General features: G+C 42.0%; 2 protein-coding genes and 1 long non-coding RNA gene across 3 annotated transcripts; 1 reads left to right on the top strand and 2 right to left on the bottom strand.

The window, feature by feature from the left end:
- Positions 1 to 596: 596 nt before the first annotated feature.
- Positions 597 to 4,743, top strand: LOC139560525 (uncharacterized). The gene is made up of 2 exons (XR_011671967.1): positions 597 to 3,265; positions 3,676 to 4,743. It is a non-coding gene; the product is annotated as an uncharacterized lncRNA (long non-coding RNA).
- Positions 4,744 to 9,382: 4,639 nt separating this feature from the next.
- LOC139560520 (zinc finger protein 678-like) lies at positions 9,383 to 12,057 on the bottom strand. The gene has a single exon (XM_071377387.1). The coding sequence runs from the start codon at positions 11,918 to 11,920 to the stop codon at positions 11,336 to 11,338; it is 585 nt and encodes a 194-aa protein (XP_071233488.1). The 5' UTR covers positions 11,921 to 12,057; the 3' UTR covers positions 9,383 to 11,335.
- A 769-nt stretch (positions 12,058 to 12,826) lies between these two features.
- Positions 12,827 to 15,640, bottom strand: LOC139560521 (gelsolin-related protein of 125 kDa-like). Its single transcript, XM_071377389.1, has 2 exons — positions 15,073 to 15,640; positions 12,827 to 14,099 (listed from the first exon to the last, which is right to left on the bottom strand). Exons 1-2 carry the CDS (start codon positions 15,398 to 15,400, stop codon positions 14,053 to 14,055), a joined length of 375 nt encoding a protein of 124 aa, XP_071233490.1. The 5' UTR covers positions 15,401 to 15,640; the 3' UTR covers positions 12,827 to 14,052.
- Positions 15,641 to 17,854: the final 2,214 nt, after the last annotated feature.

Raw genomic sequence — 17,854 nt, 5'->3', positions numbered from 1 at the left:
ATGTCCTTGGTCATTGGTGTGGGTGTAACAGCTGATGTCCTTGGTCATTGGTGTGGGTGTAACAGCTGATGTCATTGGTGTCGGTGTAACAATCCCTGTCTGGCTGACCTGTGATGCAGCCTCTGTTCATAACAGCACTTCATACCCACAAAGCCGCAGCCATTATCCTACCAATACCATGATCTTGGTGGGGCTAGGATAACAGTAGTGTAGGTCTCAGGGTGGGTGGGGTGAGGATAACAGTAGTGTAGGTCTCAGGGTGAGTGGGGCTAGGATAACAGTAGTGTAGGTCTCAGGGTGAGTGGGGCTAGGATAACAGTAGTGTAGGTCTCAGGGTGAGTGGGGCTAGGATAACAGTAGTGTAGGTCTCAGGGTGAGTGGGGCTAGGATAACAGTAGTGTAGGTCTCAGGGTGGGTGGGGCTAGGATAACAGTAGTGTAGGTCTCAGGGTGGGTGGGGCTAGGATAACAGTAGTGTAGGTCTCAGGGTGGGTGGGGCTAGGATAACAGAAGTGTAGGTCTCAGGGTGGGTGGGGCTAGGATAACAGTAGTGTAGGTCTCAGGGTGAGTGGGGCTAGGATGACAGTAGTGTAGGTCTCAGGGTGGGTGGGGCTAGGATAACAGTAGTGTAGGTCTCAGGGTGAGTGGGGCTAGGATAACAGTAGTGTAGGTCTCAGGGTGGGTGGGGCTAGGATAACAGTAGTGTAGGTCTCAGGGTGGGTGAAATCACCACACGATGGCACACGAGTGACTGGTGCACAGACATTGTGGAGACAAGTAATTGGTTCCCCATTAAACACGCCATCCCTTCACATGGTTTAAGAATAGGTAAAGACACATTCACATATGAAGACAATGTTCCATTCTGTCCTCTTCCCTTTCTGATATGCTGCATAGCACCAGGGACATGTGAAAGACAAGCCTGACCTCTCCCCTCTCTGGGCCCCAAGTGACTGAGCCCTAGCCGAGGGAAAAGTGCAACTGCCAACAATATAGTCTTAAAGGATATATTCTAATGACAAGTATCTCACATAAACATATTATGCAGATAAAACATCTTATTTATCTATGTTACCAAACTAATTCTGATTCATCCGCCACAGGTTACCCCCTGAAATGATAGTTTCCGGATTTGACCATAATGACTTAAGGCTCGTATTTGTGTGTTTATTATATTATAGTTAAGTCTATGATTTGATACTTGATAGAGCAGTCTGACTGAGCGGTGGTAGGCAGCAGCAGGCTCGTAATAGTCAAAGGTATATGGTTTAGAGAAAAATAGTCTACGCGTCATAATTCCTATAATAACACGCGGCTGAACTTGAAAGGGGTTCCTTCGTTATTTTACCGTTCATTTCTTCCATAGAGGTCTTGATCTACTTCAAATAAGGTCGGTGTTTCGTGCAGGCTTAAACCGCCTCTGCGTTTTGATACCCGTGTAAATCTCACTAGGATAAGGTAACGTTTGTCAACATATTTTCATCAATCCACAAAAAAATTATCTTCGCTTATATTGATCAGAGTTACCTTATCCTATGGATATCTACACAGTTAGAAAATTGGCAAGGTGGTGTAAGCCTACATGAAACAGACCTTATTTTAAGTGAATCTAGAAATATCCTATGGAATAAATGAATGAAGGAACTGCTTTTCAAATTTTGCTAGGTGTCATGGGGATTATGACTCACACTTTGGTAGTCGATTCTTACCATGTCCATTATTAAAATAGGATTTCCTGCATATATGAATTACATTTTTTGTTTTCAACATTCATCACAGGTAACTTAAACTCTATTTGTATTATTCAAACAGTTGAGAGTATTTGTCTCCTAAGCAGACTCATCAGTACCCCTGTCACTTCAGAGCTGTGTGTGTGTGTGTGTGTGTGTGTGTGTGTGTGTGTGTGTGTGTGTGTGTGTGTGTGTGTGTGTGTGTGTGTGTGTGTGTGTGTGTGTGTGTGTGTGTGTGTGTGTGTGTGTGTGTGTGTGTGTGTGTGTGTGTGTGTGTGACAGATGGCAGAGAAAAGCAGAGCACCAGTGTGGGACTACTACATGGAATTGGCACCAGGGAAAGCAAGGTGTCTTATTTGTGATAAAGATGTAAGCATGGGATCAGCAACGGCTAAATCAAAAAATACCACTAACCCGTGGAATCACCTTAATTACACCCACCCAGAAGCCCATAAAGGAGGCAATGAGGAAAAAAGCAAACGGAAAAAGTGATACAGACACGTCACAGACATCGCAGGCTACAATCTTACAACTTGTTAATAAAGAAGCAAAATGACAGGATAAAGACCCAAGGGCCAAGAAGATGGATGTAGCAATTATTGAGATGATTGCCACTGACAACCAGCCATTCACAGTGGTGTCTGAGGTTGGTTTTCAGTGGCTGATTACTCTTGCTGAACCCCGGTACAGGATCAAAGATGAAAAATTATTTCGCACCGAAATGCTAGATAAAACACATGAAAGAGTTGTGAAGAATCTGGTGGCACCAGTCAACGCTCCACACATGGCATTCACAACTGACTGCTGGTCAGGCCACTACAGAGTCCCTGATGAGCCTTACTGGACATTTCATTGACAATGTCTGGACAAGAAAGCAGGTTGTGCTGAATGTCAAGACTATGACTGGATCACACACAGGAAACTACATCAGAGGGATGTTTTTGACCATGTTGGAATACTGGGAAATCCACACAGACCAGTAGTGCTGGTCCTCAGGGACAGTGGGGCAAACATGGTGAAAGGTATGAGACTGGCAGATCTTCCATACTTCAGCTGCAGTACAAACACCCTACAACTTGTAATCAATGATGGCCTATCCAGTCAGAGAGCTGTGCTAGACATTATTGCCATGTTTAAGAGCTGTGCAACTCACTTTGACCACTCTGTACTGGCCAAACAGAGGCTGAGGGCCATTCAGGAAAAGCTTGGCCTTCCCAAACACAGCATCATCCAAGCAGTTCAAACTCGCTGGAACTCAACACTACAAATGTTGCAGAGAATGTTTGAACAGAGGTGTGCTGCCATCCTGTTAGAAGGTAACAGATTATTTTATTACAACGGTTAAAATGTATTTTCATTGTGTTCCATGGTGTTATTCGCCCCCTAGTGGAGCTTTCTGGTACTTAGAAAGACTACGCAAACAGGAAGTAGAGAATTCGTTCTGCACGCATAGAAGCAGCTAAAAACAACGCTACGGTGCAGGTCTTTCAGTGTAGTTATTTCTTGTCACGCTTCAGCCTTGGAAAATATTTGTTTGTAAGTTCGATTCAAGCATGTAGCTAGTGATAGAGTTGCTTACATATCAATGTTGGTTGGTTGCATTTACTCACACAAATTGCAATGCCTTTCATGTATGCCGTTAGCTGTATTACTTTGCTCGTGCGTCATGCAAACGAATTGTAAAATATACAATACTGTAGTTTTGTTACTGTTTCTTGTGTAATATGCTTTGTTATTCTACATAGATGGTTGTACATTATTAGAGTAATGAAAGGAGTTAGCCAATTACCATATGAGTAACAATTAGCTATATGTTTGGCATCATGCCAGATGCATGGTACCTTAGCACGTGCTTTGTATTTATGCAACTTCAAATGTATAATGTACAGCTACAATATGTCGGTGTGAATTGAATACTAAAGTATATTATTTTCTGTATTTTGCAGTTTTACAACAAACGTTTTCAATATATTCATTCAAGAAAAGTCACGCCTTGGGAGTTTTATTGAAGACTTAGTTGTTAGCTATCTGTCTAGTTTTGCATGGGAACGCAACTCAAGGGCAGAATAAGAGGCGTGCACTGAATGTGTATGCAGGTGAATACGGACACATCAGCAGTTTGTCTGCTGCACAGTGGGACATTGTATCTAACCTAATTGAGAGACTGGCACCTATGGAGGAGGTGACACTGGAGATGAGCCACTCCAACTCTACAGCCGCATGCCTCATCCCCAGTGCCGAAGCTGATGCTACAGCAGGAGGGTTCTTCTACTCAAGGCATCAAAACTTTACGGAAGACCATGTTGGACAGTCTGACAAGGAGGTTCTCCGAGGCCGAGGAGACAAAGTGCCTGGTGCTGGCAACTGTCCTGGATCCACGTTACAAGAGCTATGCCTTCACCTCAGGGACAGCACTAGAGAAAGCAAAAGAGTGGCTGAAGGAGGAGTCTGACCTACTAAGGAAACCAAATCCCAGAGCCACAGCAGATGGGACGAGTGAAGAGGAGGACGCAGATCCAGGTGCAAAAAGTCCAGGTAGATCAGCCACCCAGTCTGGTGGACAGCCTCTACGCTAGAATCCTTGGAAGCCAAGAGGGCAGGGCTGAAGTCCAGTGCAGTTTTGAAATTGAGTTTGAGCGTTACCTCACAGAGCCTGTCATTGACAGAAAGAGCGGCTTGCCTTTGGAGTGGTGGAAGCAGAATGAGGACAGACTTCAATCACTCGCTCCGTTGGCAAAGAAGTTTCTCTGTCCCCCAACTTCTTCGGTCCCAAGCGAGAGAGTGTTCAGTGAGGTGGGAATCATTTATGATAAGCAGAGGAGCTGACTGACAGGGGACCATGCAGACAAGCTCTGCTTTCTGCACTACAACCTAAAACTTATGAACTGGGAATATTGAAGATCCATGAAAGCTGGTGATTCCTTTTAACATATGTTCTCATGTTATTTGAGACTAAATTGATTTTATTTATGGATTATATTAAGTTAAAATAAAAGTGTTCATTGTTCATTCAGTATTGTTGCAATTGTCATTATTACAAAAATGTGTGTGTGTGTGTATATATATATATATATATATATATATATATATATATACAGTGGGGCAAAAAAAGTATTTAGTCAGCCACCAATTGTGCAAGTTCTCCCACTTAAAAAGATGAGAGAGGCCTGTAATTTTCATCATAGGTACACTTCAACTATGACAGACAAAATGAGGAAAATAAATCCAGAAAATCACATTGTAGGATTTTTTATGAATTTATTTGCAAATTATGGTGGAAAATAAGTATTTGGTCACCTACAAACAAGCAAGATTTCTGGCTCTCACAGACCTGTAACTTCTTCTTTAAGAGGCTCCTCTGTCCTCCACTCGTTACCTGTATTAATGGCACCTGTTTGAACTTGTTATCAGTATAAAAGACACCTGTCCACAACCTCAAACAGTCACACTCCAAACTCCACTATGGCCAAGACCAAAGAGCTGTCAAAGGACACCAGAAACAAAATTGTAGACCTGCACCAGGCTGGGAAGACTGAATCTGCAATAGGTAAGCAGCTTGGTTTGAAGAAATCAACTGTGGGAGCAATTATTAGGAAATGGAAGACATACAAGACCACTGATAATCTCCCTCGATCTGGGGCTCCACGCAAGATCTCACCCCGTGGGGTCAAAATGATCACAAGAACGGTGAGCAAAAATCCCAGAACCACACGGGGGGACCTAGTGAATGACCTGCAGAGAGCTGGGACCAAAGTAACAAAGCCTACCATCAGTAACACACTACGCCGCCAGGGACTCAAATCCTGCAGTGCCAGACGTGTCCCCCTGCTTAAGCCAGTACATGTCCAGGCCCGTCTGAAGTTTGCTAGAGAGCATTTGGATGATCCAGAAGAAGATTGGGAGAATGTCATATGGTCAGATGAAACCAAAATATAACTTTTTGGTAAAAACTCAACTCATCGTGTTTGGAGGACAAAGAATGCTGAGTTGCATCCAAAGAACACCATACCTACTGTGAAGCATGGGGGTGGAAACATCATGCTTTGGGGCTGTTTTTCTGCAAAGGGACCAGGACGACTGATCCGTGTAAAGGAAAGAATGAATGGGGCCATGTATCGTGAGATTTTGAGTGAAAACCTCCTTCCATCAGCAAGGGCATTGAAGATGAAACGTGGCTGGGTCTTTCAGCATGACAATGATCCCGGGCAATGAAGGAGTGGCTTCGTAAGAAGCATTTCAAGGTCCTGTAGTGGCCTATCCAGTCTCCAGATCTCAACCCCATAGAAAATCTTTGGAGGGAGTTGAAAGTCCGTGTTGCCCAGCAACAGCCCCAAAACATCACTGCTCTAGAGGAGATCTGCATGGAGGAATGGGCCAAAATACCAGCAACAGTGTGAATACCTTGTGAAGACTTACAGAAAACGTTTGACCTCTGTCATTGCCAACAAAGGGTATATAACAAAGTATTGAGATAAACTTTTGTTATTGACCAAATACTTATTTTCCACCATAATTTGCAAATAAATTCATAAAAAATCCTACAATGTGATTTTCTGGAGGAAAAAAATTCTCATTTTGTCTGTCATAGTTGAAGTGTACCTATGATGAAAATTACAGGCCTCTCTCATCTTTTTAAGTGGGAGAACTTGCACAATTGGTGGCTGACTAAATAATTTTTTGCCCCACTGTATATACAGTGGGGAGAACAAGTATTTGATACACTGCCGATTTTGCAGGTTTTCCTACTTACAAAGCATGTAGAGGTCTGTCATTTTTATCATAGGTACACTTCAACTGTGAGAGACGGAATCTAAAACAAAAATCCAGAAAATCACATTGTATGATTTTTAAGTAATTAATTTGCATTTTATTGCATGACATAAGTATTTGATCACCTACCAACCAGTAATAATTCCGGCTCTCACAGACCTGTTAGTTTTTCTTTAAGAAGCCCTCCTGTTCTCCACTCATTACCTGTATTAACTGCACCTGTTTGAACTCGTTACCTGTATAAAAGACACCTGTCCACACACTCAATCAAACAGACTCCAACCTCTCCACAATGGCCAAGACCAGAGAGCTGTGTAAGGACATCAGGGATAAATTGTAGACCTGTACAAGGCTGGGATGGGCTACAGGACAATAGCCAAGCAGCTTGGTGAGAAGGCAACAACTGTTGGCACAATTATTAGAAAATGGAAGAAGTTCAAGATGACGGTCAATCACCCTCGGTCTGGGGCTCCATGCAAGATCTCACCTCGTGGGGCATCAATGATCATGAGGAATGTGAGGGATCAGCCCAGAACTACACGGCAGGACCTGGTCAATGACCTGAAGAGAGCTGGGACCACAGTCTCAAAGAAAACCATTAGTAACACACTACGCCGTCATGGATTAAAATCCTGCAGCGCACGCAAGGTCCCCCTGCTCAAGCCAGCGCATGTCCAGGCCCGTCTGAAGTTTGCCAATGACCATCTGGATGATCCAGAGGAGGAATGGGAGAAGGTCATGTGGTCTGATGAGACAAAAATAGAGCTTTTTGCTCTAAACTCCACTCGCCGTGTTTGGAGGAATAGAAGGATGAGTACAACCCCAAGAACACCATCCCAACCGTGAAGCATGGAGGTGGAAACATCATTCTTTGGGGATGCTTTTCTGCAAAGGGGACAGGACGACTGCACCGTATTGAAGGGAGGATGGATGGGGCCATGTATCGCGAGATCTTGACCAACAACCTCCTTCCCTCAGTAAGAGCATTGAAGATGGGTCGTGGCTGGGTCTTCCAGCATGACAACGACCCGAAACACACAGCCAGGGCAACTAAGGAGTGGCTCCGTAAGAAGCATCTCAAGGTCCTGGAGTGGCCTAGCCAGTCTCCAGACCTGAACCCAATAGAAAATCTTTGGAGGGAGCCGAAAGTCCGTATTGCCCAGCGACAGCCCCGAAACCTGAAGGATCTGGAGAAGGTCTGTATGGAGGAGTGGGCCAAAATCCCTGCTGCAGTGTGTGCAAACCTGGTCAAGAACTACAGGAAACGTATTATCTCTGTAATTGCAAACTAAGGTTTCTGTACCAAATATTCAGTTCTGCTTTTCTGATGTATCAAATACTTATGTCATGCAATAAAATGCAAATTAATTAATTAAAAATCATACAATGTGATTTTCTGGATTTTTGTTTTAGATTCCTTCTCTCACAGTTGAAGTGTACCTATGATAAAAATTACAGACCTCTACATGCTTTGTAAGTAGGAAAACCTGCAAAATTGTCAGTGTATCAAATACTTGTTCTCCCCACTGTATACATATTTTTTTAAATAGTCCGATTGATCGGTATCGGCTTTTTTGGTCCTCCAATAATCGGTATCGGCGTTGAAAAATCATAATCGGTCGACCTCTAGTAGAAACAATAACAAAGCGTACTCCCCGCCCATTTCGGTAAAAAACTGAGGGATGGTGCTGGAGAAATGCAACCATCCATGATATCAACATTATAGATTTAACCAAGTTTTGAGGATATACAGTGTTTGTTTATCTTTACTGACAAACATTGGAGTAAAACAAATAGCTTATATTTTGGGTTCTGATGGGGTACGACAGTTGAACTAAGCTCATTAGGCATTTATAAGTGAATTCTTCAAGAAACAGATGGGTACATATCATTTAATGTATAAGTCCCAAAATGGATGTAACAACTGCTGATTGCCCCTTTAAGACTACATATTGGGCTAATCTAGTAAGAGATATTGAGGACTACAGTATTTCAGGCATTGTCATTTGATCAATTGTTAACGTTTTGTTGATGGTCCACTCTTGATGTTCTACACGTTACAGTGTAGCTTCAGCCATTCCTACAGAACAACATTAAAGTGTAGAACCGCTTTACTTCATATTGGTTCAACGACTGCAGAGACGGTAATTACTGGTGTTAAACAGATCTCCAACCTCCTCTTCTTCCTCCAATGTGACAGTCATCTCCCCCTCCTCCTCTCTCACTCCAAAAACTGCATCTTTCTCTTCCTCCTCTTCTTTTGCGGTAACATCCTCCTCTTTCACTCTGAACGCTTCTTCCTCTTCTTTCACTGAAACGTCTTTCTCGTCTTCTTTCAAGGTAACATCCTCACCCTCTACTTGTTTTTGTAGTGTGACATCCTCCTCTTCCTCGAGACCTCCTCTTCTTTAGCAGGAGAGTAGCTTAGTGAACTCATGGTCGGGGATGTTAGCTAGCTAGCATTAGCAACTAGCCTAGTTCTAAGCTAATTTAGCAAACCAGCTAGCTGACAAACAACGTAAATATATAACGTTAATTAAATGGGCCAACAAGTACATACGACAGAAGTGTGTTTAATACACATCGACTAATATACACCAAAACAGTGTAAAGAGCGTGAATGTTGTAGCTATGTTTGCTAGAAAGCTACCGAGGTGTCTGACTAGCTGTTGAAGGAGCGTCCCGTCCACTAGATTATACGTCACACTGGCAGCATCGCCTGAACCTAAAATCAAGTTTCATCAAATCAAGTTTATTTTATATAGCCCTTCGTACAGCTAATATCACGAAGTACTGTACAGAAACCCAGCCGAAAACCCCAAACAGCAAGCAATGCAGGTGTAGACGCACATCGCCAACTGCTGACTGGAGTGGGCAACGCAGTTGAGGAACCAAACGTTTATTTTTCATTTATTAAGTTTAATATTATATTAAGTCGTTCAAAGAGAAGCATGTGTTGATTTATTCGTTTTTAATGAGTAAGAATTTAAAACAAACTTTACACTCACTACATACTTGCATTGAACCATACTTCTGACATGGATCATTTTGACCCCAGAGGCATCTTTTATCATAGCCAAAATGTGATTTATTCAATTCTTCCAATTTTTCATGACTTTGTCAATCAACTTGTTCTTAATAAATTTAAATCATGGTTTAGTGTTTCTGTATCAATATGGACTTTTAACCAGCCAAAAGCACCTTTGATAAACAGGACGTTTATTTCTAATCAAAATCGTATCACATTTTATTGGTCACATACACATGTTTAGCAGATGTTTTTGCGGGTGTAGTGAAATGCTTGTGTTTCTAGCTCTGACAGTGCAGTAATATCTAACAAGTAATATCTAACAATTTCACAACATATACCCAATACACACACATCTAAGTATTTGAATCTAGGTTTCTCTGTAGACATGATCCATCCCACCAGAGGGTGGAGGGGCACCTGTATCAGTGGTTTTGACCAGATAGACACCTGCAAACACACAGTATAGTGCCTCCCATGGACTCTCCTAAGATTGGACTGTTCTATACCACGTATCACATGACCGTGTACAAAACTGCCAGGGGTAGAAAACTCTGCCAGCGATATACAGTGCATTCGTTAAGTATTCAGACCCCTTCACTTTTTCCACATTTTGTTACGTTTCAGCCTTATTCTAAAATTGAAGATTTTTTCCCCTCATCAAATCTACACACAATACCCCATAATGACAACCCAAAAACAAGTTTTTAGACATTTATGCACATTTATTTACTTAAGTATTCAGACCCTTTACTATGAGACTCGAAATTGAGCTCAGATGCATCCTGATTCCACGAATCATCCTTGAGATGTTTCTACAACTTGATTGGAGCCCACCTGTGGTAAATTCAATTGATTGGACATGATTTGGAAAGGCACACACCTGTCTATATAAGGTCCCACAGGTAACAGTGGATGTCAGAGCAAAAACCAAGCAATGAGGTCAAAGGAATTATCCGTTGAGCTCTGAGACAGGATTGTGTCGAGGCACATATCTGGGGAAGGGTACCAAAACATTTCTGCAGCATTGAAGGTCCCCAAGAACACAGTGGCCTCCATCATTCTTAAATGGAAGAAGTTTGGAACCACCAAGAACCTCCAAGAGCTGGCCGCCCAGCAGAACTGAGCAATCGGTGGAGAAGGGCAATCGTCAGGGAAGGGACCTAGAACCCGATGGTCACTCTGACAGAGCTATTTTCTCTGTGGAAATGGGAGAACCTTCCAGAATGATAACCATCTCTGCAGCACTCCACCAATCAGGTCTTTATGGTAGAGTGGTCAGACGGAAGGCACATGACAACCAGCTTGGAGGTTGCCAAAAGGCATTCAGGCCAAAGAGTTCAATCTTTGTTTCATCAGACCAGAGAATCTTGTTTCTCATGGTCTGAGAGTCCTTAAGGTGCCTTTTTGGCAAACTCCAAGCGACAACCCTGTCTCGGGGGTCTAAGGACAATTTCTTCAACCTCATTGCTTGGTGTTTGCTCTGACATGCATTGTCAACTGTGGGACCTTATATAGACAGGTGAAAGCATACACAAAATGATTTCATGTGGCATAAACAAAAATACACATTCTGAGTCAAAAATATAAGTCAGAATACAGCCTTTCTATTCTCTCATTTGATTTCAGGTTTTCTGAATGTCCTTCCACACAGAGAGCAGTGGTAGGACTTTTATCGTGTGTGTCCTCTTATGCTCCTTCAGGCTACTTGACCAGGTAAAACCCTTTCCAGACTGGGAGCATTGGAAAGGCTTTTCCCCCCTGTATCCTCTCATGAGTGTTAAGGTCCCATTCGTGAAAATCTATTTTTACACTGGGAGCAGAAAATGCTTTTCTCCTGTGTGTATTCTCTCATGCCTTTTCAGGTTAGTTAACATGGTAAAACTCTTTTCACATTGGGAACATTGGTAAGGCTTTTCTCCTGTGTGTATCCTCTCATGAGCTTTCAGGTGCCCTATCTGAGTAAAACTCTTTCCACACTGGGAACATTGGAAAGGCTTTTCTCCTGTGTGTATCCTCTCATGAGCTTGTAGGTCCCATAACTGAGTAAAACTCATTCCACAGTGGGAACAGTGATGAGGCTTTTCTCCTGTGTGTATTCTCTCATGCCTTTTCAGGTTAGCTAACACGGCAAAACTCTTTCCACACTGAGAACATTGGTAAGGCTTTTCTCCTGTGTGTAGTCTCGCATGCTTTTTTAGGTTTCCTATCCGAGTAAAACTCTTTCCACAATGGGAACATTGGAATGGCTTTTCTCCTTTGTGTATTCTCTCATGTTCTTTTAATTGCCCTATCTTAGTAAAACTCTTTCCACACTGGGAACATTGGAAAGGCTTTTCTCCTGTGTGTTTCCTCTTATGAGCTTTTAGGTCCCCATCCTGATTAAAACTCATTCCACATTGGGAACAGTGATAAGGCTTTTCTCCTGTGTGTATTCTCTCGTGCCTTTTCAGGTTAGCTAACACAGCAAAACTCTTTCCACACTGGGAGCATTGGAAAGGCTTTTCTCCAGTGTGTGTCCTCTCATGCAGTTTTAGGTTCCCTAACCAGCAAAAACTATTTTCACAGTGGGAGCAGTGGTGTTGTCTCGCTGGTTTGGGCGTCTCAGGGTCTGGTTCCCCTGAAGGACTCTTCCCACTGTCAGAGTGAGAGTTTGGTATCTCTCCAGCCAAAGACAAACAGAGTATCTCGTTAAACAGAGACCTGAATGAAACCTCCACATGATAAAACTGTCTTCCTATGAGGTTTAATCTAGACTAGATCCCTCAATAAAAGAGCAGAACTGGTCATCACAGAGTGGCTGTAGTGCTTTGTAGGCTGGGTAAATCCATTTGAATTCAATACATTTTTGACAGCATCCACTTTAATTTAAAAAAAAAAGCTTTCCTTACATGTTTGCCTATGGAAGAAGTGGTAAGAAAGTGACTTTTTGTAACTGAATGCAAAAACATTCATGAGATATACAGTACCAGTCAAAAGTTTGGACACACCTACACATTCAAGGGTTATTCTTATTCATATATATATATATTTATATCTCTCAGATACAGGACAGACACTTCAGAACAAACTTCCTTTAGATGTTTTGGGGGACTGTTGTGCCATGTTGTAAATGAAATGCAATGCATTAGTATATGGGTTATAGCAGTATGGCCAAATATTTTTTGTTGATACTTCCATGGGTCTTACAGTTCAAAATCAAATAGCAAAATTATCCTTGGTATAACCTTCTTAAAACAGTACAAACAATTCCATATAGCTTAGAAGAACCCCCCCCCCCCCCCCTCAGACAGGGCTTAGACTGTAATGGGTTAAAACTATCTAAGACTTACATTACTCTGATACTAGTTATCCTGGGATCGTACATCTTACATTACTCAGGCAAGTTAGTCTGGGATCGTACATCTTACATTACTCAGACTAGATATCCTGGGGAATAGTTTTAATACATTTGCAAAAAATCTAAACCTGTTTTTGCTTTGGCATTATGGGGTATTGTGATGGCCTTATGGGGTATTGTGTGTAGATTGATGAGGAAAATGTTTATAATATAATCAATTTTAGAATAAAGGGATGCACCGATATTACATTTTTGGCCAATATTTTCCTTGCCCCAAAAAACGATACCGCTAACCGATATTAAAAAATGTTGCGGCCTTTTAAGCATTTTAGTACAGTGACATAGTTAACACACACACATGGACACAGCGGTCTAAACCACTGCATCTCAGTGCAAGAGGCGCCACTACAGCCCCTGGTTCGAATCCAGGATGTATCACATCCGGCCGGGATTGGGAGTCCCATAGTAGTTGTCTATTATTGGTGTAGAGTGGACAACAAAGGATAGGGAACCAACAGTAGTTGTCTATTATTGGTGTAGAGTGGACAACAAAGGATAGGGAACCAACAGTAGTTGTCTATTATTGGTGTAGAGTGGACAACAAAGGAGAGGGATCCCACAGTAGTTGTCTGTTATTGGTGTGGACAACAAAAGAGAGGGAACCAACAGTAGTTGTCTATTATTGGTGTAGTGTGGACAACAAAGGAGAGGGAACCAACAGTACATTTTTTACATTTTAGTCATTTAGCAGACGCTCTTTTCCAGAGCGACTTACAGTAGAGTGCATACATTTTATTACATTTTTACATACTGAGACAAGGATATCCCTACCGGCCAAGAGCAGACGCTCTTATCCAGAGCGACTTACAGTAGAGTGCATACATTTTATTACATTTTTTTTTTTTACATACTGAGACAAGGATATCCCTACCGGCCAAACCCTCCCTACCGGCCAAACCCTCCCTAACCCGGACGACGCTATGCCAATTGTGCGTCGCCCCACGGATCTCCCGGTTGCGGCCGGCTGCGACAGAGCCTGGGCGCGAACCCAGAGACTCTGGTGGCGCAGCTAGCACTGCGATGCAGTGCCCTAGACCACTGCGCCACCCGGGAGATACTACAGTAGTTGTCTATTATTGGTGTAGAGTAGACAACAAAGGAGAGGGATCCCACAGTAGTTGTCTGTTATTGGTGTAGAGGACGACAAAGGAGAGGGATCCCACAGTAGTTGTCTGTTATTGGTGTAGAGAGGACAACAAAGGAGAGGGATCCCACATGTGGTGAGGAAGATACAAATTATCATTATTACTGGAAAATATTCATTTTTTATCCAGGAATTTTACAACTTTCTCTAGGTCTCTAGGTCATGCCAGTAGGTTACAGTAGGTTGGAACTCTCTAGGTCATGCCAGTAGGTTACAGTAGGTTGTAACTCTCTAGGCCATGCCAGTAGGTTACAGTAGGTTGTAACTCTCTAGGCCATGCCAGTAGGCTACAGTAGGTTGTATCCAAGTGGAAACAATTATCAACCCAATGTGTAAAGCGTGGAATTTGGTCAACAACAAAATTAATGGCTTATTTGCTACGTGAGGTTTACTTGATCCAACAGAAGTTTCGTAATGCTTAAGGTGTTATGTGGACACGTGACATACCAACAACTTTGATAAAAACACTATAGGAGTTGTCTCCAGATCGCTATGCATATTCATGCTAGTAGCTTAGCATCTCTCTCCATTGAATACAGGCGGTTGACGTCAACAACTCTCATAGAATATAAACAATAGATTACAATAATAAGATGAATCCACCGATCCAAAGACAGGATAGGCGGGAGCTAGACAACCCGCAGTGCCGCTTTGTGGACAACGACTTCCCTTGTTAGGGCGGAGAGACATCTTGTCAGTATATCCATAATCTTTGGTGTAGCCAACCCAACTCTCGCATGGCACTATTGGGGGGCACGGTGTGTAGTAAATCATCACTACATGCCGTGCCCCCCAGTCTGCGGTCAGCAGATAGACCCTTCTCAAATATATATGTTAAGTCACTTTTTGGAAACGGAACCGAGAAAACAAGGGGTAGCTTGTTCTCTACGTCGTCTGATTTTAGACATATCAGTCATCATCCTAGGGCCCTCCGTTGAAGAGGTGTTGACGAGCCAACTCCGAATATCCAAAGTTAAAAACAAATTGAAGGCGGTACTTACTGGTGTTAATCAGATCTCCTATCTCCACCTCTTCATCTTTCAATGTGACAGTAATCTCTCCTTCCTTCTTCATTCCAAAAACTGCATCCTCTTCTTTCACAGTAACATCCTCCTCCTCTTTCACTCTGAACGCGTCTGCCTCTTCTTTCACTGAAACGTCTTTCTCTTCTTCTTTCACTGTAACAGCCTCACCCTCTACTTCTTTTTTAACTGTGACATCCTCTTCTTCCTTCTCATCTTTCACGACAATGTTCAACCCCAGAGCTTCTTTCTCCGTCCAGTAGACATCCTCTTCTTTAACAGGAGGGGAGAAGCTTAGGGAGCTCATGTTCGGGGATTTTAGCTAGCTAGCTATCATTAATGACTAGGCTAGCGTTAACTTAACCAGCCAGCTACTATAGCTGACTAATACAAAATAACGTAATATTAAATTAAATAGCTTAACAAGTAGATACGACAGACGTGTGTCTAAAACACAGTAGCTAATATAGACCGAAAGCGTATAAATAGCTGGAATCTTTCGGCTATGTTGGCTAGCAAGCTACCGAGGTGGTTGACGAGCTGTTTATGAAGAACCGTCCACTAGATAATACGTCACGCTATAAAAAAGACGCACATCGCCGTCTGCTGACTGGAGTGGGAAACGCAGTTGAGGATCATATTTTATTTTCAGACAAAGGTTCTTTTAAATTAGAAAGAGGAGGAAGGGAAGCGCTACTAAGGTACACTATAGTATATTTTGGTAGATAGAAGGTGCTCTTTGGTAAAAGGTGTAAATTGGTCATCAAAAAGAAAGGAGGACCAAGGCACTCTTCATATAATTAATTAAAATGCCTTTATTAGTATGGCATGTTCAATAGAAACAAAGTTGTTTAAAAACCGACGCGTTTCGGCTGCATGGCCTTCGTCAGGGAGTACAGAAAAAGGAGAATACAATGTCCTCTTTTGAAAGGCTTTTCCAATTAGCCCTAATTAGAAGAGGGAGTGGTTACCAAATTGGACACACCTAGTAAGCAATAATATACACATGAAAAGGTGAAATACTGTAGCTATGTTATCATGAGCATACAACTCCAAGCTAGAAGCATCAGAACACCCAGAGAGGCAGTTCCAACCCTAACCATGACTGGGAGAAGTGTCCAGAACAAGAAAGCAATATATTCCACAGTACTCCAGACCACAGCAAAACATGAACAACAGTCCAAACATAGCTAGAGGGCAATTGAGCAAAATGTCCACTAGATGACAGCAAATGGACCCATCACGACCCTACAGGAAGGGTGAGAAATCCATATCTTCATTTAAACCAGGGTACTTAGTGGCCTGTAGTTTGTAAATCCAAAAACTTTCCCTTTGGTTTAACTGTTAAACAGTTAAACAGCTGTGGTCTGGAGTACTGTGGAATATATTGCTTTCTTGTTCTGGACACTTCTCCCAGTCATGGTTAGGGTTGGAACTGCCTCTCTGGGTGTTCTGATGCTTCTAGCTTGGAGTTGTATGCTCATGATAACATAGCTACAGTATTTCACCTTTTCATGTGTATATTATTGCTTACTAGGTGTGTCCAATTTGGTAACCACTCCCTCTTCTAATTAGGGCTAATTGGAAAAGCCTTTCAAAAGAGGACATTGTATTCTCCTTTTTCTGTACTCCCTGACGAAGGCCATGCAGCCGAAACGCGTCGGTTTTTAAACAACTTTGTTTCTATTGAACATGCCATACTAATAAAGGCATTTTAATTAATTATATGAAGAGTGCCTTGGTCCTCCTTTCTTTTTGATGTTATTTTAAATTAATTTAATTAAATAATACCATTATAATGAGACATGCAAAGACAGGAATGTGTTGATTGATTAGTGCAAATAAAAAATGTTTACCACAGCATTTTTAAGGCAGTTTCATTAAGATACTAAATCTAAATTAGCAGCTAGCTACTGTAGGTCTATACTGCTCCTACAAGGTGTAACAATACATCATGTAGATGTATATAATGAACAGACTAGGTCTATACTGCTCCTACCTGGTGTAACAATACATCATGTAGATGTATATAATGAACAGACTAGGTCTATACTGCTCCTACATGGTGTAACAATACATCATGTAGATGTATATAATGAACAGACTAGGTCTAAACTGCTCCTACATGGTGTAACAATACATCATGTAGATGTATATAATGAACAGACTAGGTCCATACTGCTCCTACATGGTGTAACAATACATCATGTAGATGTATATAATGAACAGACTAGGTCTAAACTGCTCCTACATGGTGTAACAATACATCATGTAGATGTATATAATGAACAGACTAGGTCCATACTGCTCCTACATGGTGTAACAATACATCATGTAGATGTATATAATGAACAGACTAGGTCCATACTGCTCCTACATGGTGTAACAATACATCATGTAGATGTATTGCTGGCTTTCTTGTTTTTTAACAAAGCTTTTGTAAACAGTGTTCTTGCATGCAGCAATTCAACCAGTCTCTGAACAGTTGATGTTGAGATGTGTCTAGTTACTTGAACTCTGTGAAGCATTTATTTGGGCTGCAATCTGAGGTGCAGTTAACTCTAATGAGCGTATCTTCTGCAGCAGAGGTAACTCTGTGTCTTCCTTTCCTGTGGCGGTCCTCATGAGAACCACCCATACCTTGTCACAACACAACTGATTGGCTCAAACGCATTAAGAAGGAAAGAAATTCCACAAATTAACATTTCACTAGGCACAACTGTTAATTGAAATGAATTCCAGGTGACTACCTCATGAAGCT

Source organism: Salvelinus alpinus, chromosome 30 (assembly GCF_045679555.1).
Source record: "Salvelinus alpinus chromosome 30, SLU_Salpinus.1, whole genome shotgun sequence".
Taxonomy (NCBI): Eukaryota; Metazoa; Chordata; class Actinopteri; order Salmoniformes; family Salmonidae; genus Salvelinus; species Salvelinus alpinus.
Note: the sequence above shows the minus strand (reverse complement) of the source record. Positions and strands in the feature narration are given on the sequence as shown.